Consider the following 22835-nt stretch of genomic DNA (forward strand, 5'->3'; position numbering starts at 1 on the left):
ATTACGGTCACCATCCGTTCTGTTTTTTGTAGGACCGTACTGTTTTTCAAAGGTCGGTCCTGCGTAGTTTTTCAAATCTGAAAAACCTGAAAATGTACTGATTTTTTCCAAGTGTCCTGCATTTGTCCCGCATTTTATTCGTTATTTTAAAATTATTTAATGGATTAAAAAAAAAAAGTGTTTTTTGATACTTTTCGTAGCTTTTCTTCAATATCTCATGAAAAAATCTGCAAATTAACGTAAGCGACTTACAGCTCGAAGGGTATTGATGTGCCTCTTACCAAAATATATAACTTGTGGCGACTTCAATGAAAATTATTAGTGCTACAGGCGAAAAAAGTGAGATTTTCAATCAAATACGCAGTTTCATTTGATTATGTTTTTTCATTATTTAAAAAATTCGATAAAGTAGATATATCATTACAGTAAACTTTGAGCCAATGATAATCAAAATCGGATTAGAAATGTAGATGCTATGGAGCGCAATCTGCACAAATTATATATTTTTGTAAAGGGCATTTTGTAACTCGTCATTTACGTCGATTCATTACGTCGATTTTTGACAAATAACTGCGAAAAGTACCAAAAAAAAACAAAAAAAGAAGGGTATTGTTTTCGTTTTGAACGACTCAAAATTTGCATATAAAATAATCTTTTAAAGATTTTCACTTTTCGTGTAAGCTATTGTAATTATAATATGTTTTACTATACTTTTATAAATATTCATGTAAAAAAAGATTATTGTCAATGAAGAAAAAGTGATTCATTTTTAAAGTTTAAAATGTATTAAGAATTTAGAATCATAAATACTCTTTTGATATTTTTATACTACGTAAATATATGCAGGCATATTTTTGAAAAATTGTCAATTCATTTTGAATCCATATTTATGGTCACCGTAACGATAATAGAGGAAAAATGATTTCTATAAATCAAGGGGGCGTGGCACCTCCCATACAAACTGAAGTTTTCACACAACATATCTCTGGAAGTATTCATTGTAGAGTGCTGCAACTTAGTACAGAGATATATGTATGTATAATATCAACGCCAAACTCATGGAAAAAAATGGAAGGGGGCGTGGCACCGCCCATACAAACTTAATTTCTCACACCACATACACATTCTAATGTGAATCCAGCAGTGTAGATACAAATGGCTTCCTTATCATCAGCTTGGCCCCTTCTCAATTCCCTTATGTATGGAAACCGCACCAGTAAAATCAATCCAAAATCCTCGCTCGATACCATGTAGTCCGTGGTCGGGCCAAGGCTTAAGACCAATGCACAATAAGACTATGCACAAAGTTCTTCGTTTTCCACAGCCCCGACACCCTGAATCGCCATTTCCTTTAGGTATAGATCAATCGGAATCATATTGAGGACGACATTCAGTACCTCTGAGGGGTAGGATCTCAATGCCCCAAAGATCGCCGAACATGCCGCTCTTTGTAAGCTACTTAGTCTTTTGACATTGTGTTATATTGTATTTGGGCTTATATGGTTTTTGTTAGATAATGCGCTTTATTTTTATAATAAAGAAATATCTTATATCCATAAGGTTCTCGAAAATGGCTCCAACGATTTGGATGAAATTTCGCATACAGATAATGTTTTACATTTTAAGGTTATCTAAATAGGTACTATCTCCGAGAAGACTCGATTAAGGTTGCCACCTGTTCGAAATTATTTACAAATTAATTAAAACATCATAATATTGGTATCAAATGAAAGGTATTTTAAAAAGCCCTAATTCAGAAATATTTGTAATAGGGTTGCCACTTATTTTGAATCGCATATTTATTTGATTTCTTGTTTAGAAAATAAATTTGCAATATTACTATTCATGGGTAATAAGAGAAGGTTAGACAATGCTTTCCCTATATACAGAGTGTTATCCCTTAGGATAATAGTATATGGTTGCCACTTATTTTCGATTCTACACAATTTATCTAAAACATAGCAAAATGGATATCAAATGAAAGGTATTGGCGAGAACTTTCATTCGAAAATATTTTCGATTGGGTTGCCATGTTTCTATGTAATAAATATTTTATTTTGTTAATTTCAATCAGCATTTTTTTTTGTTGTATGTATACACAGTACATATACTCTCAAGACATATACGCAAGTACATATACGTACTATTCATTCCAGCGTATTTTTAAATAGGGTTGCCAACTAAATTTAAATTAAGATATCTACTTGCTTTATAGATATCAAAATCCAATTTTTTTTTTAAGTTTATTTCCAAAATATTTTTTTAAAGCTATCGAAATGACTAGTATTTGATACCAAAACCTTGAAAAATTTAAAAAGTATATGCACTCCGAGCAAAGCTCGGTCAACCTGTTACTTAAACATTAAACAAAGAAAACAAAAATAGCCAAAATTGGTCAAAACGTCGTGCCGCTATTATTTTTCCCATGACTAGATATATAAAAAGGTTAGTAAATTGCCGCACTGAGGGCTCTTTTCCAATCTTTTCTTGTTTTTTTTGTTTGCAATTATAGCCATTTGCGTCATCCGATCACAATTAGCACAAATTATATGTTACACCTACATTTTACGCGTATTAACACGTACGAAGTTATGTAGGTAGACTAATTGCACATAATATGCATGTCTGCGTGTGTGTGTGTGTGTGTGTGTTCGGAGTAATTGCAGTTTACTGTGCCTTAATCAAACTCATTGTCATCACACTTGGCAATTACCAGCGATAATCGCTCATTTGCGTTGCTAATTTATTTAGATCGCGCACATTTGCCAAGTGTCGTAGGTGGATATGGCCGGCGAGCATGCAAACACTTTCATACATATGTACGTAGTATATGCAAAAGCTCTATAATATGCTTGGACGGATTAATGGACAGCGTTGCAGAGATTTGGATGCAATTTGGCGATGAATTAGAATTCAAGGTTTCAAGACATTAAGACGTCACTGAGACGCGAGATTACGAACGACGAGTTCATGTGGCACACTCGGGCCGGCGACACAGCTTAGCCAATGCTTTGACTAGGTTGGGTTGTAGGTGTGCCGCAATGCTGTGTGGCTATAAGTGTATGCGTATGTGTGTGTGTATCTCACTCAGCGCTTTGCCTATGCGCCTGTGTCTGCTTACTGTCTAAACTTAGATTTCCTCAATTTTCCACAGCACTCTAAAGCCTACAGCTGCTGGTTAGTAGCAACTTGACGAAAGGCTTGTAATTGTATGCGAGCTTAAGCGGCACTCACACTCACACAACTACTCGTACATATAGTATATGTATGCATCTATGTGCCTTCAATGCATTACACATTGCAGCATTTCTGTGTTTATTGCAGTGCGGAAACTTGCCAATTAGTGGCTTGCCGATGGCGCTTCCAGCCACTCGCAGCACGCTCAAGTGTTTGTTGTGTCGGTTGTAGCAGTTTGGTCACAACAAAATTTTTTTTTCACTTGCAAGTCCGCTGAGTCTATGTAACTGTCAATTTGTTAATCAGTGCATTTGTGTAGCCGTAAGTATGTATGTATTTACATACATACATTGGCATTAGTAGGTCTCACTTAACACTTAGCGCGTGGCAAATAGGCGACACTCATGCACGAACGGAAGCACCGCGCGGCTGCCGCTTTTTTTGTTTTTATTACATCAGCCGCATATACAATATTTGCAGATAAATAGCCGCTGCACCGGATCCCAACTTGAGCGGCTCGAGCGCTAATGAGGCGTTTATTTATACACAGATATGTAGCATCAGTACGTTTTTGTCGCGTGCTCTCGACGTCTCATAGTAAATGCTGTTATCTAATGTTTTGTGCTTGTGCGGTGCAATTTGTTGCAAGTGTTGCCATTAATGCCACTGATGAAAACGACGCTGAATCGCCTACTAATTGTGGTTATGCTAATGAGGTTTTTTTCGTTTTTCGTCTGAATTATAGCTCCTTATAAGCATCTGATTCCGTGCCAATTACCAAGTCAAGTTTGCCCATTTTTCTTAACTATTTTTTTATTTTTTTTTTTCTTAACATAAAAGCCTTTCGCTTCCGTCGACTTTAACACGTTTTGCAACTTCCTAGCGCAAAATATACTGCTATGACTTCTTAGAAAGTAAGCTTTGCGCTTGTTGAGCATAAATATCTGGTACAGACTATGTCCAATTAGTAGCGGAAATCTTTTAGTAGATATATATACTTATGCCGATATTCTACTCTAAAAACGCGACAATAACAACAATACAATAGGAAATGAACCTAAATACTTTAATATAACACAAATTAAATAGGATTTAGCAGCTGCAACCCAGCAAGCAAAATTCTTAAGAAATTGGCGCATACAAAAAAAAAAATTAACTCCACTGCCCGAGGACTTGAACCTCCTTACTTATTCGCCTCCATTTGGAACATACTATCAGCTCTGTCGTTGCTTTCGCCACACATTTTTGGTGAACTTTTTGTGACTTTCTCTTACTTAATATCCAAATCGTCTCAAGTCACAAAAAAGTCACTAATTTAGGTAAAGGTTCTTAGTCTCATATTTACAGCACAATTCTGGCGTAGATAGTTAAAGTCTTTTGTAAGACAATTGAAAGACAGTAGGCAAAATAGTTTGACAGATTTTGTTTATGCTGGCACTAAAATCGTACAAACAAAAGCTACCTTGCCAACTTTCATGGTGAAAAGCTCTTTTGACAGAAGGCACTTGTTTATCATTTTGCTTCGAGAGATCCGAGGCGAATCTTCGGACAGGTGATTTTTTTAATTATTTCAATATATTTTTTATTAAATTTTCTTTTAATGATTAGATTTAATTGTTTAAAAAAGAAACATATCTTTTTTGTTTTCACCTAATTTTTAGAAACATATATTTTTTCCTCTTTTCCCATAATTTTTTTATTTATTTAATTTTCTTTTGATTTTTAGATTGTTTAAAAAATCATATTTTTCTAATGTCATTTAGTTTTAGGAACTTATTTTATTTTTTTGCTTATTTATTTAAATTTTCTTTTGATTTTTAGATTATTAATTTTTAATTAATTGCATCTAACTTGTTCTTTGATTTTTCTTTTGTTTATTTATTTTTTCATATTTTAAATATTTTTTATGTCTTTTAAATATATATTTCTCTTTTTTAATTTGATCTTCTTTGAGTTTCTAAATTTGTTTGAGTGACATTTAATTTTATTTCAATACCATTTACTTTTTAAAACTTATTTTATAAATTTTTCCGTTTTAAATATAATTTTCTTTCAATTTTAAGGGCCAATTTCAGATGAATTTTTAAACGGCAGTTAAGTTTAACTTGGCTTATTATTTAAATGTCATTTAGCTTTCGTTGTTTTTCAGATCAACTTTATTTGCCAATTAATTTCAACTTGCCAATTAAATGGCAACACTCTTGCTCGTTAGTTGAAATTGTTGTTGCATTTTTTTGTTTATGCTTTGTGCTGAACAGCTGTTGTTTGGAAAGATTGACAAAACAACCTATCTATCAATTTTGGTTGTTTGGTACAAACATAGAGTTGCATATCTTATATTTAATTAGCCAATAATAGTCACTTAAGGGCAGATTGAATGTATGATCTGAAAATTGATGTTTGAAGTTCATCAACAATCTCTACTTAAATAGGCCATCTGAAATTGGACCTAAATTCTTAGTACCATGTTAAACGAGCGTTGCTCTGAGTGATATGCTTTTTAAAGTTTTCAAGTTTTGGGTATCAAATACTGGTCATTTGGAATAGCTTTGAAAATTCGGGAATTAATTTAAAAAAAATTTATTTGTTAATATCCTATAACTTAAAAAACTAGATGGCAACCCTATTTAGAAAGACGCTAGAATTTATAGTAAACATATTGAGCGTATATAAAAAACAAAAAAAGTTGTTTTCTATTAGCGATCGCCCTCGGCAGGCAATGGCCAACCTCCGAGTGTATTTCTGCCATGAAAAACAGCTTCTCATGAAAATACAATCGCCGTTCGGGGTCGGCGTAGAATTGTAGGTTGATTAAGAAAATACAAATTTGTATTACAAAAAAAAACGTGGCAACCCTCATCAAAAATATTTTCTGACTAAAGTTCTCGCCAATACCTTTCATTTAAAATCCATATTGGGATGCTCTAGTTAAATTTTTTACAATCGAAAATAAGTGGCAACCTAACACTAGTATCCGCTTTGCCTCTCATTGCGTGGCCTCGGCCTTCGTACTTTGCATTAAAGGTAAAACCAATTTTTTTTGTTTAAATCCCGTAATGAGTATAACAAAATATGAACGTTTTACTCGAAAAAACCCCATACTTTTCTATTTATTAATTTAAATTAGTTCTCGCGAGCGTAAAAACAATTTAACCAAAGGTAAACAAAAAGTAAGCAAACAACTTCGAAAGGTAAACAAATAACTGTTTCGTATAAAATTAGCTGAGATTATGGGCAAACAATTTATCGATGTGCATGTGTGTGTGCGGCTGTGTATAAGCATGTGTGTGTGTTGTACTCGAATTGAGACAAAAGGAAACATTTGTAACAATTACCAGGCAAATGCTGCCAAATGGTGAACGCCGCTGGCACTGGCGCTGCTCCTGTCTAAGCCACAAACACCGGCGCCTCTTCGAGGTGGCAGTTACATACATACATCACTTCGAGTCAACCGCATCAGTGCATACGTATTGTTAAAGGTGTGTGTCTGTATGTAGTAGATACATTTACATACAACACAAAAGAAAATATTGTTACAACCAACAATAATTACAACAAGTGCGCACCATTAGCTTTGGCAAACAATTTACCATCCCCCCGCCTTCTTGGCTTTGCTCGCTTTCCCAATAGTTTGCGGTTGCAAGAAATAAAGAAAGCAAGCAAGCTTGGAAAAAAAAACACTACAACAAATTGAGAAGAAATAAAACTAATAAAAAACGCATACAAAAACAAACATACTCACAGTAGGTAGCTTAAGTAAACAGCAGCAAAGTGCAAACACTTCAACGCTCACCCAGCCAACGCAGTTCAAGTGGAATGAATGAACAGATGTGTTAATACTAAGCGCATTTGGCGAACCCTTCCGCTGTGCGTGTGTGTGTTGGGCGACCGCAATTACCGCCACCCCTTTTTTCTTTTTCGTTTTTCGTTTTTTTGGCTGCCCAACAGCATCAGCAACAGCAGTAGCAGCAGATCAGGCGCGCCTCAGGCAGCAGTCACTGCAATGTACCACCAACTATACCGGTGAGGTAGTAGTGAGTAAATAGTAGCGCTTCGTTGCAACCTCAACATCCAGCCATCAACTTACATCAGCATTAAAGGATTATTCGACCAAATGCAATTATCCGAATGTGGCAACCCCTTTCGCCCGAGGCGCAATATTGGTTGCATGCATACATATCGAACGAACAAACGCAAGAATGAATGAATATGTATGAATGCCAGAGCCCAAAGAGCGCGTAACCAAACACCAGCCTATTGAAAATTAGGTTGAAAGGGGTTGTCATTTGTTACCCAACAAACCTAAATATGTTAGATAGATAGAATTTAGGTTACTTTGGACTGGTAACGAAAAAAATTGGTATCCAAATGAAAGACACATGGCAAAATAGTTCGAAAGACTTGTGTTATTCTAGCGCAAAAGCCTTAGAAAAAAAGCTCTCTCATTCACCACTCGGGGTAAACAGCTATTTTAGGAGAAAACATTTATACATTGCAGCTCGCGTCATTCCAACTGTCGCAATGGCCGAGTGGGCATGGCCTAGGCGTGCCAATCGAGAGATCAGAGTTCGAGTCCCAGCGCAGCTGAATTTTTTCTTTTTTGTTTTTAATCTACATTTTGTTCCGAATTTTTTTTTAAGTATATATGTACGTATAGAAATACGTTTGTTAATTTAACTAGTTTTTTAGAAACTTTATTTTTTATTTAATTTTCTTTAATGGTTTGGTCGTTATTGTTTTAGAAAGTATATATATTTTTTTAATTTCATTTAATGTTTATGAACCTGTTTTTTTTATTAATTTTTTAGATTTTATTGTGTAAAAAAGAAAAATATATTTTTTTTCATTTTATTTACCTTTTAAAAATTTATTTATTCTTTTAATTTATAATTTTTTAACTCATTTAATTTTTAATAATTCTTTTTTTTCTAAATAAAAACATTTTTACTCAAAGTTGTGGTAACATTTTTTTCTCCTTCTAATTAGATTTTTGGAATTCATTTTTAAAAAATATATACATTTTCATTTAATTTAATTTTTAAGAATATTTTTTGCTTTATTTTCATTTAAAATATTTTATTTTATTTTATTTTCTCTCATCTATTAGTTTTTATTGTTTTAAAAAGAAAAAAATACATATTTTTTAATTTAATTATGAAAGCATTTGTGGTTACCAGGCTGTCGGAGAAAATGGCGGAGCACTCGCCTAGATGGTGGCGTAAATATCAAATATGGCCTAGATATCCGCAAAGCCGGATAGATGGATTGATGGATCCTAATAACAGGGATTCCGAGAAAGTGTCTTCTCCAAATCTGCGTTCCCGTGTTGGAGCCACCAGATGATGTATCCATTTGGAGGTATTAAATACTCTATCGCAGTCGGCTCTTGATGGATGAGGGGTCCCGAACTAGGCAATCGGCCATATGACAATACTATTTATGTCCGTTAGCTCTTGTTTTCATACCGGCCACATTGAATAGGTGAACATTATGCGAAGGTCTACAGGAAATCGATTTGTAATAAAATTAATGCTGCAGGGAGAAGGGTGCATTTCCTTTAAAAGTTTTAAGTGATGCATTTTTTCGTACTTACAGGAGGAAAAATTTTTTAATCGCATGGTTCTGTTAACATTTCCTAAAAAATCTCTGAAGAGGTGCAAAAGTCGTACATAATTTTGGAAAAGGATCAAAAAATCAAAATTTTCAAAAAGTCGGGTCAAAGGGTAGTGGCGTTTAAAAAGGGTCAAATTGCCCCTTTAGAGCAGAAATTGCGGACATAGAAGAAGTTTCTTAGATCTGACAATCAATCAATCGATTCCTTGGTTCTGCTGAGACTCGGAGAACTTTGAAGGATGGCGAGCATGAGATAATATAAATAGCTGGCTGCATTTAATCCAGCGCTCATTTTCATATTAAGAGCATAGACGAAAGGTTTTCGAAAATGCAGGGAAAAATTTAATCCAATGCAAGGAGTAGTCTTATATTTTGTCCTCTTCTATACTTTCGCAGATCATCTCTTAAGAGTACTTCTTTGTTGACCAGATTCAGGTTTATCCCATTATGTCCTGCCAGGAAACTTTGAAATGTCTTGCAACATTGTATTGTGAATCTAAACATTGTTCAGCGCGCTCTCGTTTGTGTATTTATACCAGAAATTTGCTATATTTTACTATTCCCAATTAAACTTTAAAGCTACCTCGCATCTAAATAAAAATTCTTAAACCCAATGAAATCGACCATCTTCATTTCTACGAATTCTCAAAGAACACGTGTTTACTGGGTACACCGTCGTCCCCGCTATGTTTCACTATGCCATATGGGGTGTGGATTAGCGTACATACAAAGTGGCACATATTATACACTTTCTGTTGTATAACAATTATCGGGCGGATAATATCTTCATTCTAACTCAGTTATGTTCTACAAGCTATTATTACTCTCAATATGCATATATTAGTTTTATATTTTCTTACCCACACTCGTCGCGGTAAGGATATTTCTTTGTAAAGTTTAAGCATCCAACAATACATCGCTTTTGCTATTAGTTTCTTTATTCAAAAAGTGCACATATTCGGGCGTATAATCATAAAATTATAATCAATTTTATAGGGCCAACCCATGAAATTTATGCAAATAAGCACGTGTGGTATAAAGTGCTTAGCATTGATATTACAAAAAAGTATCATGAGAAAAGTTTGTAATGAGATTTTTATTAGGCTGCAACATTTTTATTTGTTTTTAGTTTAATTCGAATGTAGTTGCACTTCTCCTTTGATATGCCATCACTTTAATGTTGTCTTGAATAAAGGAAATATGCCTGTGATGAAGTTCGTCTGTTGCACCGGTACGCAAGTTTTACTTTTAGACCAGTTGCTTTAGGCCAGTAGTCCGGAGTAAATCAAACCATATTTTGGGCGACCCACAGTGCGCCGAAGTCCAAAAGTGCGGCCGAAAGCGAAAAAACAAGGTTTTTTGATATGACTTTTTCATAATTGAGTTAGCTATAGAAATCCTCTAAGAAGCGAAAACCGTTCACAGTAACGGCCTGTACCCTAAGTCCCCTCTATTTTAAGTCGAAATGTGGTCTTCGCACAAGCACAACATTATTGTAGATTTAAAGGGAAAAGTTATAAACGTGCAAAAGTTCTTTGAGTAAAGGAAATCCATCAAAACCAAATAGATTTTACGTCTAAAGGTTAGTAAAATGTGTACGAGAAAATTTTTTTGAATATCAATACTGTAAACGAAATGAAAGAGTAGTAACCGGCTATCGGATGTTGCCTTAAACCTTATTCGACGTTACTTAGGAAAGTATTCAGCTTCCAAAATCTGCCCCTGCAATTTAACTGTATTATTTTTTTTGAGCACGCTTTTTTAGCTTCACCTGTATGTAAAAATTTCGAGCTTTTTAATGAGATTTCTTAGGGTACGTTCACACAGAAAGCGCAGCCGAGCCGATCGAAGTCGTTACGAGCTGAGTGAAGATTTCAAATTGCTGTAGCTATATCAACGTGTTCATACAGCAAGCTTTTTCATGAGCTTTTTGGAGCTGAAAGCAAAGCAGTTTTTGATTTTGAATTTTCTATTTAATTTTTCAGCTTCAAGACGCTGCTGTAAACAAAATAGGAAAATATTCAAATAAAAACGAATTTTACAACTAATCTTTTGATTAAAATTTAGCAAATATTTTTGCCGCTTTTCATTGACGGTAAGTTTTGTGATACCTTTGCAGCCGAGTATATGAGAAAAGCTCCGCTTCGCTTCGTTCAGTGTGAACACCAGCAGCTTCGCTTTGTTCCGCCTTGCTTTGTTCGGCGTCGCTCGACTTTCTGTGTGAACGCGCCGTTAGAAAGATTTCGAGTATGCAGCCCACTCAATTTTAATATAATAACGTGCAAGTTTAAAGTAGCTGGGGATAACCGTTGATTTTTGGCATTTATATTTATTTTATTGTTGAAGGTGTTGCTCATTTTCTCTATATAAAAAAATTGCCTTCGTATGGAAGAAAATCGCTGACAACGTCAAGAAAAAAATTACTACATAATTCTCGAGCTGTAACCTATACACTTCAGAGAAAAGGCTAGGATGTCGTTGCCAATGGGAAGATAACCGAGCACTTTCAGCCAAAAGTTAACACCAGCAGTCTGTGTGCAGAGGTAAATAAACCTGATCAGTAACTATCACAACGAGAGAATTGTCATCCCCATCTTCTGTGATATCAGGCGGCACTTTGGGTCTTCCTTTTTTCTTAGTGATTTCATGGCTAGTTTTCGAGTGCATAGAGAAACTTAACTTTCTTGCAAATTAAATTAACATCCTTATGATATGAGCTCCAGGGCACAAGGAAATAGAGGAAAATTTGCTAACGGACAGGCTAGCCAGATCGTTTTTTTTTACACGATATCTGGTTTGTGGAAATGACCCTTCTGTCTACAGTGTCCTGGCAGTTTTTTTTACAAGTTGGAAACTTGTCCATCTCCCAAGTATTTAAGCATTTTATCTGGCGTTGGCTGATTGGTTGGTAGAAGCGTCGCCTAACGACATGCCCAGGACCCAGTTAGTGTTGATAGCACCATTTTGATACGCTTTCTCTGCGATCCTAAATTTTATCTGCTTTAATGATTCTCCGGTTTCGTCAAACTATTTAGATGAATCTATTTAGGTTAGTAATGGTGCATTTGGAGATCTCCCTAAGATTTTGCATGGAAAAACTCCCGAGTGTGTTATGCCTTATTCGTGCCAATGTTGAGCGGTCGCAAATGTAGTGTAGGCTCGTTTCCTTACTTTCATAAAGATTACAGATACGGCACCGATTGCAAGTTCGCCAATGGGCCAATGTCCCGTTATCGTGGCTGTTAACTTGACTAGAAGTTCTTTTGCCTTTGGCTTGTCATAATGCGGCCATATGTTCCTCACAGTTTTGCAGGTTGGAATGATGTTCCTATGTGCAGCAGCCATACGTACGAATTGCAGTTGTAGTTCCGTTTTTCTGAGTCTGAGTGGAAGTTTATTGTCTCTGCTTCATCAAAAGATGCTCCGGCCTTAGCCAACTCATCAGCCCTCTCATTCCCGTGCTATGGCCGCGAACCAAAATGAGAGAGATATGTATTAACTCGGAAGTCGAGCTTAATGCACATTTGCAATCTCTGACTGTTTTAGATTTTTATTTCCGGTGAGGCAAGTGCCAGAAGTGCCGCTGGGCTATCTGAGAAAATGTATGATTTTCGTACTCCTGCGCTGTTCCTCTATAATTCCTCACAGGCCCACAGGAAGATGTTTCAGAGAATACCCGCGCACTCACACCGAAGTCCCTTTTGGACCCGTCAGTTTAGATTTTCATTACTGAGCTCTTCTTTGATCTTATTTGAACGTGTTGAGTCGAATACAATTCTATTTCGGAGAGACACCCAAAACCTAGGAGCACTGCCACACCTTGCCCAATTAAGCTCATTTGAACATTATTCGAGCCTTGGGTTTAACAGCAGAGGACCCCACTCTCCGGCCCAGTTTCGCACTGCCATTTGGGTACGAGCGACTATTTTAGGTTTATAATTTTAATTTCATGCAAGTTTCAAACCTAATACACTTTGCTATATAATAAATATTTTATCCAAGCAAAAATAATCTGCTGGGTATTCAAATAATTTCTACATCAAATTATCTTAACGCACTTACTTTGTTTCTAATCGAAAAATGAAATTCACTTAACTTTTTCGCAAATTACGAACAACAGCAAAAAGGGAGAAAAGAGGCAGACTAATATTTCTACAGTGCAGTAAAAGCGCGACGTGGCGGCGTACCAGCTAACAAAAGACTCCCAAAGGGATGACAATTGGGAGGTGGTGCCAGAGCATTAAGAAAGAATATCTAGCGAAAAATGGGGAGCCATTACGGGCAACTGCAACAACAACGACAACGACAACAAAAGTAGCAAGCAAAGCAATCACCACAACCACCATAAAACACAAAACGCCATTTGTGCTATTGCTATGGTTGTTGGTGTTGTTGTAGTGCGCTATAATGTGCTTATAAAATAAATATTGTATGAAGCAAGTGGTGGGCGTCACTGAAGCCAACTAAATAGATGGCCGGAAGGATAAAAAGTGGCAACAAAAAGTGGGATCAGCAACAGCAAAGGCTGTTGGTTTGTCTAACTAAGTGTGTATCGGTGTGTGTGTGTGTGTGTGCTTGTATCTATATGAGCACGTGCTTGTGTACTTGCCACAGTGGTGGTTGACAGAGAGAGAATAGAGCGCAAAATTGGAAGCGGCGACTGCGCAGCTAAAAGCAAAGCACAAAGTCCAAAAATACGAGGAAATATGTATCAATACTGAATAAACAGCTCACCCTACTCACCACCCCTCTTCACCATACAACAATAAGAACAAAAGCAAAAGGGGCGGAGAGGTGGCCTGAACTGTACAATCAAGCCAATCCGAAATGATTCAAGTTAATATACAAGTAGAATGCCTGGCTTTATTGTGTTACCACTTACAATGTTAAACCGAAAAAAAGGAGAAAAAAAAGTGAAAATAAAATGGAAAATCAGCAGGATCAGTGGAAGAGGAGCGCGTGGTGGAGGGCGGTGGGCACTAAAACATACTCAAATTGGCTTTGTTGCCAAAAGCCAAGCAAGCATTCCCTGCAGGGAAACCGCGGACTGGTGAATCAAATTTCTAGTTCCGTACTAGGTCTTTATCGCCAAAAACGAACTAGGCCGATAGGAACTAGATCCCCACCAGTCCAAAATCGGCGAAAAGTGGTACTTTTAAAATACTAATTTTTTTAGTTTTTTTCACTAGAAATCTATATCTAAAGTTACGAATTTAGAAATAGTTCGGAACTATAGAAAAAGGAATGCAGAACGACCTAGATCTTATTTGTCGAATTTAGAACCAGTTCGGAACTATCGAAAAAGGGACGCAGCGGGGGGCTTGTTTACTTTACATAGATATGTGTTCGGCGGCTTTTTCGTTCAAATACGCTTCTATTCTGTGCTTCGCAGATGCTTTTTCATAGCTTGGTAATACAAAACTAAAATTTGTGTTAACATTTCAACATCTTGGGACCGTCTGGAATATAAGAAATAACAGCGAGCACCTCTGCAAACTCAGCTACAGCTAAAGGTATGTAAATGTACATTTCTTCATTCAAACGAATTTAATTTCAAATTGAAAACACATTTCTTCCAAAATAACTTAAAATCGTGCCACGGATGAACCAAAAAGATTGAAAAATCATGATACTTTTTTCTTTCGTCTGTCGATTTTCGAACTGGTTCGGAACTATCGAAAAAGGGATGCAGCGGGGGGCAATTGACACTTCCTAGGACATCGCCATGTTAAATTCGCCAGTTGCTTGCATGCAAAAGAGATTTATCGCGAACCAGTACTGGGTCTAAATGTACTAGAAGCGCACCAGTTCAGAACTAGAGATTTTCCCCACAGGGTTTCAATGTCTACTCCGACCACACACACATACCTGCACTTTGACTTGCACATAGTCCCTAGCAGAGCAGCGAAGCGGTAGCCGAACATACACAGTGCGCTTTGAAGCTGTGCAATACTGTGAACCTCCTCAATCCATTTGTCTGCTTCGTATTTATGCCTTGCGGCGTGTGGCAATTGAAATCGTTACGACTGTTGTGGTATGGATTACACAATGAAAACAGTGGCGTACGGCATACGCTGTCGCCATTGCAGCAAAGTCTGTGTCTTCTGTGTGTCTCATGCGCTCCTTGGAGGTAACCCCAACTACCAACCCAACCAACCATCCATCCATATATGTATCTAGTATGTGTGTAGTTGACGTTGACGTCATTCGCCAAATTTTCATTTTCGGCTAACAAGTCAAGCAGAAATTTTGTGAAGCATCTAATTTGAATTTTGATTAGAAAACTTACTTACTTACTTACTTACTTATCCAATCTACAAACGACATAGTACATATATGCGAGTATATGTTTATCAGTCCACCTTCAGTTGCCATCGCGCCACTGAAGGCTGCCAAGCTGGCGTCATCTGCTACCTACATATTATTCATACCTTTAATGCCTTAGCTTCTCACCTCCTTGCTTAGTTGCCGCCCGCTTCTTCTCAACTGCCTCACTATGTATGTATGTTGTGTCGGCATGCAATTGTCTCTAACAAATCCCATTAGACTGCCACGAATCAGCGAAAATCGGAAATAAAACAATTGCGGAAGGATATTGCGAATAGGAGGAGAATGAGCGCTCAGCTGCATATAAGCTGTAGGTAAATATACATACATGAGTACATACTTCCATGCCTACATATAACATAAGTAAATTGGATTGTTTTATTGAAATGAATAGCTGATTGTTTCATTAAACTTTGAGCAGAATCTTTAGCATGAATGTGGGGTAGACATGCACGTAGATTAGATTCGGTTACGGCGGTTCCCTCTCCGCGCAGTCAAGCAAAGAGGCACACTCAGATCCATTGCGATGCCACTACTAGCGAGCTCTTTGTTTCTTCCCATATTTTTTTTAATTTTTTGCACAGGTTGCAACCCTCTTTGAAAAATAAAACCTTACTGCAAATCGGAAGGTCAAGCCTTTTCCTTTGACACCTCATTTTTTTTTTAATTTAATGAACTGTGCAAATCTAATGTCATTAACAAAAAGTGCCCACGCGTATTATACATACATAATTTTGAAATAGGTGGCAACCACAATCAAACAAAAAATAAAAACATATTGCACATGCAGAGATCATTTCCTCTCACTTGGAACCTCAGTTTTTAGTCCAACAAACGGTGAAGATCTTATAATTTTTAAAAAGTGGCAACCCTACTCAAAAAGTAATACATTATTGAACATCTAAAAGCCGAACCCTTTTATATGACACCTCATTTCTTGTAATCCAACGAACAGTGCGGATCTAATAATTTTTTAGACAGGTGGCATCCCTATAAGAATTTAATTTACTAAATATAATATTAATATTGATACAGATTATACTTAAAAAATCTCGTGTAAATCTGTTCAGTAGTTATTGAGAAAAAATATCTCGACTTTCCTTTATACTATGTATTGAAGATAGTAATTTTTAAATAGGTGGCAACCCTATTAAAAAAAATTAAAGCTTTTGCACATGCGAAGGCCAGGACCAATCATTTGGTATCTGATTTTGTAATCCAACGAACGAAATTCTTGTAACTTTTTAATAGGTGGCAACCCTACTCAGAATAATAATACATTATTGCACATGTAGAGGCTAAGTCTTTGTGTTTGACAGTGACGGTGCAGAACTGATGCCTACGCTTATTACGATTGTAAAGTAATTTTATTAACAGGTGGCAACCCTATTGAAAACATATTATTGGTTTTCTAGAGGCCAATCCCTTTCATTTGACACCTCATCTTTTGTAATCCAACGAACAGTGCGGATCTAATAGTTTTTTTGGACAGGTGGAAACCCTATTAAAATTCTAAGTATAAAAGGTCACTCTCCTGTAGATGCAGGGTATACCAGAGAAAATCTTGTCAAAATCCGTTCAGTAGTTTTCGAGATTACCGCGTACAAAAAATCTCGACTTTCTTTTATACTATGTAAAGATACATAGATAACAAAATGTGATCTTACCAGAGCTGGGCAGTGGCAGAGACAGTGCTCTACACTCTACAACTTCCCCTTGTCCCTGTAGCCACTAGAGTGATCGGGATAGCCCACTCGCTTAACTTGCGCTCCCATTAAGCAGTATCCTATAATGATACCGTCTACTACGCTAATAATCCATACGTATGAAAGTTTTAGATCTTTTTTTCTTTCATAAGTACTTGGCCAGATCTGCTTAAATAGTAACGGAACAGGTTGATTCCTTCACAGATTGGCTGCCAGAATAAATGGTAACGGACCGTAGACAAGTTACGGTGCCATTAAGCCAAAGGGCGGCCTCTCTAATGGCTGCTAGTTCAGCCTGGAAAACGCTACAGTGGTCAGGAAGCCGCAAGCTGCGGCTTAGTGAGAGGTCTTTAGAGTAAATTCCGCTACCAACCTTGTGGTCGAGCTTTGACCCAGATGGCAGTAGACCTTGCATACATGTACGGGTGCTTTACCCAGTCGCTTCTGTCTGAAAACCTTATAAAAACCTATTGTCGAAGCAAAAAATTGAGCTCGTATAATCCAGCTTGCATAGGGTTGCTCTAATGGTGCCCAGAATTTTTGACCGACCGAATCTGAGGTCTGTCCAAGTGTCCGGTTTTCAATCTGGTTACGGGGCAGCTGGCTTGATATCCAGCGTAAAGGTCGATAGGAATAAGATTTAATACAGTTTCGAAGGCCTTTCTGGGGGTAGACGGCATGTGATAAACATGGTTGCACCTATCCATACGTTGATTCCGTTGAAAATAATGGGTCAAACAACCGCCGTCTACATCTAGTGTATTTAATACATTATGTGTATTATGTGTGGTCTTAGACCGCATCGCTTCCCGATCGCTGCATTACAGATTTAGATGGCGGTTATGGCTTTCCTGGATCGCTCCGTAAGGTTCCGTTTCCAGTCCAACTTCCTGTCGAGAATTATACCGAGCTGTGTAACCTTGCTGGAGGGTTTAAGCACTACACCATTTCAAGACGGTTAAGATACTCGGAACCCATGGGAAAACGTATGTCCATTTTCCAGGTTGAAACATACGTGATATAAATATGCGCGTACTTTAATATCAAGTGAAACTACCGGAAGTAGAACATCGCGATCTTGACTGACAGCCAAACGGCTATCAAGGCCCTTAGATATCACCAGCTAACATCTAAACTGGTGATAGAGTATCTCGACAACCTGAATACTCTTGGTATAACCAATAGAGTTTGGGTTCTCTGGATTCCGGAACATATTGGTATTAAAGGAAACGAGATTGCCGATTAACTAGCGAAGAAAGGAGCATCGACTCCTTTCACTGGCCCAGAGCCCTTCTGCGGCCTAGGAATAGGGGTATCTCTGCCCTTTGTCTTAGAGCATTAGATCACTTTATTTTTTATTATTGATCGAATAAATAAAATTTCAAAAATAACGATTAAATTTGATAAGAAAAAGATAAATGCAATATTAAAGGTTGAATTAGGATTTCTATTATAAAGATCATAACCGTAACGGTGCTTGAATCGAGTTACTAGTTAGTTCGAACTAAATTTAGTCGTAGAAAGGCTTGTATTGATTCTCAATAAGAGCATTGACCAGATGCTGGGCATCGCCTACCTTGATTTACATATGTATATGTATGTATGTAGAAGCTGCTGAAACAAAATCATGTAGAAAACAGAAGAACACTTTTTATTGAAGACATATGGCATTAATGAGAGACCGGAATTCTGTAGCAGGAGCATGTGAGCTCTTATCGTTAAAAAACTTTCAATTAATCGAGCTACTTTATTTCATCATAGGCAAAATAGGCAGAAACCTAGTTGGTGATTGGTTTTCGGGAGCTTCCAAAGCTTTCGATAAATCCAGTCATTCTCTCCAACTGAGATAGTTTCCAGTATAAGTACTAGCAAGTTCTTCGAAAAATATTGCTTTCAGAAATTCAAAGCCTACTTAATTAACTATAGGGAGTTTGCACAATAAGTCTGGAGGAGATACTATTTCTCTATGAAGTCTAAACAGTCCTCAGAAGTCATTACAACCAACCAAATGTTAAAAACTTCGTCAAGAAGTTCGATATGCTCCTCCGGCAGTAGAAAAAGCGAGCACCAGAAAGAGGTTCCAGTTAGGACCATGAATACATTGTCGAAGGAAAAGATTTCAGTCTGAGAAAATACCATTGCGGCTTTCTGAGTAAAAAAATCTTAGAAATAATGTTGGACTACTAGGACGCAGAGGATGAAGCTGCAGACTAGCCAAAACACGGCGGCACCTCGGACTGCGACTGGATGTCTTCTGATGCCGCCCCAACACACCTGCACAACGAGGCCCAGATGCTCCCCATTAAGGAGCATAACACAATGCTCTACAAGCAGTTCCTAGTAGAGTGCCACAGACGTGGGCAGGCAGGAGGACGGACGGAGTCCAGAGGTTCATGAAACAACCTCTGGACCCAACTGCATACCGATATTCCCTAAACGGCATTCACATGGAGTCGGTCACGAGTTATATATACTCTCGACCTGTGAATGCCGTTTTGGGCACACAACCACCTGACATGGACGGAACAGAACTTTGCCTGCCTCGGGAGACCTGCACCACAATAGCCCAACTTCGCCCTGGCTATTGCAGAAGGCTAAACTCATACCAGAATAGAATAGAATAGAATAGAATGAAGATGCGCCCAATCAGTGTCGTGCCCGGCATGCGGAGAGACATCTCCTTGCATACCCCGAAAACCCGGAACAGCTAACGCACGTGTCCCTATGGACAGCCCTTGTTGAAGTCGCGCACTTCCTGGGCCTTCCCTTATATGAACAAGACGACAACGCAGAAGGATGAGCTGACTCGAACGGGGTTTAGTAGCCGCTACAACAACAACAACATTGGAATCCTGAATCCCTTGTTAGAAGTTAGAACCGTATGAAGCTCCAACGTTCGTGTCTCAAGGCGATGGATATCACGCCTTTTGCGAAATCGCCTCAACCCCACAAAAAATTTTCTAATTCAAATTGAAGAACTTTTATTTACCGAATTTCTTGTTTGCTAAATTTTATTACCCAGATTATTGTGTGAGTAAATTGAAAACAAGATTTTGTTTGTTCCTCACGAAACTCACTCATTCTTGCCACTTCCACATTTCTCACTTAAATTTGAGGATTCACTGTCTAAACAATGGAAATGATTGGCTAAATTAATGGCATTGTCTGCATGTAAGCGCCACAACAACCATATCTACCCACCAATGCAAGCCGATGTCTCTGTGTTCATCTGCATTCCTGCCACTTTTCCAATTTTCCTTTGCACCAAACCATTGTTTGTTGTGTTTTGTTGTTGTTTGCATTGTTAATATTAATTTATTTTTGATTGCAATAGAGGTATAAACAAGAATAAATGAAAGTAGCAAGGAGTTAGCCGAGTTGGCATACAGCCTTCCTCATTTTCGTAAGCCACATTCTTCCACAGAGTTAACTGACTAACGAGCCTGCAGGATGTGTGCGCATGTGGGCATATAATAAATAAATTGATAAAGTTTCTGAGGTGGAAAATTGGGTTTATTGTTTGTATGATATGCATTTATACTTTGCTTTTTATTCTTCTTCGTCCTTTATTCTTGTCTGTTTGAGTGTATGTGTGTGTATGTGTGGGAGTATGCGCCTCTGAAGCAGAAAACTTTTCCAATTTCAATTTTCACATCCACGCCCGCTGGCTAACTTCTAAGCCGCACACAGTCGCAGTGGTGATATATAAAATTATTGTAAATTGTCTTTGGACATCCCTTCGCTGGGAGTCATGCCATACACAATGCACTCAAGTGGAATTTACGCCATTTTTATTATTGCAGGTTTGGTTTCAGAATCGCCGCGCAAAATGGCGCAAAGCCGAACGCCTTAAGGATGAGCAACGCAAGCGCGAGAATGGCGAGAGTAGCGGTTCGCTGGATAAGGTGGGTAGGCTACGAACAAAATTCCACTTCAAATGACTTTTTTGTTTTACATACGTAACGTATTTAACTAAAATTGTTCCCCCTTTTTCCTCTTCCCCTCAGCTTCACGACAGTCGCGAATCATCGCCTGACATTACGGGCGAAATTGACGATGACGAACCTTCGCTGCGTCGCTCTCACAGCCCTGGTCCCCCATCGGCCAGTCCGCATGCCATGGACTCGGATAATGAACGTCCGCTTTCTTCCACGCAACTAACCACTCAATCGGCTTCACAGTCTCTTGGCTCGATTAGCGCTGGTTCGCCGTCGCCTAGCGCGCGTGCCACGCCTCAACAATGTCCCAATAGCCCGACTTCGAATTCGCGCCACACCGATTCACCGATCGAGGTTGGCGGTCCGATTTCGTTGACTTCGCGTACATCGTCCGGCACCACGCCCACATCGGCGCTGCATAGCACGCCTACTTCATTTGGTAGTCATATCTTCGGCAATTTTGGCGTCGATAGGTAAGTGAATGATGTATTTGTAATTCGTTTTAAAGGCATTGTGAGATTAAAGTGTTGAAAAGTATTTTTTTAAGAAATGTGATGGTCATTAGTATTTGAAGAGTCTGAATATAAGTAGTTATTTGGCGTCAGCAAATTTAGGAATTTAAAGCGGCCTCAATAACTTTGGTGCTGGAGCATTTGCGTTCATTCATAACGCATAACCTAATCAGAATGAAGCCTAAGTCTACTGCAGAATCTTTCTCCCGAATACTCTGATCCCTGTACCATGACGGGCTTGTTAAGATGTCTCGAACGGCGTGTCTACTGTTTCCCAAATGCTCATTCAATGGGACAAAGCGAACTCGTTTTTGCATTGCATGGTCAATCGGCAATGAAAAATAGTTTGAAGCGCAAGAAGACGTACGTTAAGCACGGCGAAGCCGGATCATCGGTGCTAAAGCCAAATATCCATGGCAGCAAGGTAATACTCTGCAGTTGATGGTACCAGAAAGGAATCCTATATCATGGACTCTCTACAGAAAACAATTGAAGTGATTGATGTAAGCTATTCCAGGTAAATGGCCGGAAATAGCAACCAGGCATACGTCATTGATCTTCCACTATGGCATTGCTCGGCCGTATGGTATCGGATGGGAAGTCCTAATCCAACCGTCTTGTAATCCAGCTCTTACACCATGAGACTACCATTTGCTTCGGTCGTTCAGAGCGCCCTTAATGAAGAACGATTGTTTCAGTTGCAGGTACTAAAAATTGACTTAATACTTTCTTGGTCTCCAAAGACGAGCGAGCCAAAAAGTAAGAGAAGTCACAAAAGTGTAAGGTCACAGTGCGTACTTCTTCTTTATATTTGTCAATCAATCTATCCAGTTCTTCACCCAAGCTGAACACCTTGCAATGACTTGTAGGAAAGTCTAGAAATACTGCGACTATTCAAATACCACTGAAGCTTAGACACTTTTCGAACTTTCTAGCTGATATTTCCGGTATGAAGGTTTTGGCCTCTCGGTTATCCAAATAAAGTAGTTTTGAAGAGTTCTAAATCACTGGGCTGCCTCTTTACTGAGACAATATCTATGACTTCCTTCGATGCTATTATGCTCGATTTTGGAGTCGTCGGTGTACCAGATATGACTGTGCTTCCAATATTTAGAAAGATCTTCTTTCCAAACGATTCCGCTAGGTAAAAGTGACTTTAAACTTTTGTTTATAGTCAAACCTCGGAAATCATTAATTCACAACGCTTGCACCTAGTCCTTTCCTGGTACTGTGAAAGTGAATGGTGTAGCCGCCTTTTACACTTCAAAATTTATTCTGAGGTGAATATTTCTTGCGTAGTGAAGAGAGAGCAACCACTCATACTTCGCTTCAGTCTAGTTAGTGCCTTCTTGGAAGGCTATTGAATGAAATTATTGATTTATGTAGTACACAATTTTGCCTTAAAAAGATCTCTCCCACACGATCTTATCTCCTCTTATGTTTCTCATTACGAATAAACTGAGATATCGAGAAAACGAAATCAAATTTTGTTTATATTTATTCCAACATCAATGAAGGCGGTAAATATCGTTTAAATGTATGTCACGTGCAAGCAATTCCAA

The 22835-nt window shown here is 38.0% G+C and overlaps 1 protein-coding gene across 1 annotated transcript in view; it reads left to right on the top strand.

Annotated features, from left to right (window-relative positions):
• The window catches only part of LOC118740883 (homeobox protein unc-4 homolog), a 126674-nt gene that overhangs the window by 76594 nt on the left and 27245 nt on the right, over nt 1–22835 (top strand). Inside the window, exons 5-6 of the mRNA XM_036472620.1 lie at nt 20627–20728; nt 20831–21234. Coding sequence (XP_036328513.1) covers nt 20627–20728; nt 20831–21234 — 506 coding nt within the window. The remainder of the gene's footprint in view (nt 1–20626; nt 20729–20830; nt 21235–22835) is intronic.

The sequence above is a fragment of the Rhagoletis pomonella genome, unplaced genomic scaffold (assembly GCF_013731165.1).
Source record: "Rhagoletis pomonella isolate Grant_MI unplaced genomic scaffold, Rhpom_1.0 Rhpom_scaffold_00006, whole genome shotgun sequence".
Lineage (NCBI taxonomy): Eukaryota > Metazoa > Arthropoda > Insecta > Diptera > Tephritidae > Rhagoletis > Rhagoletis pomonella.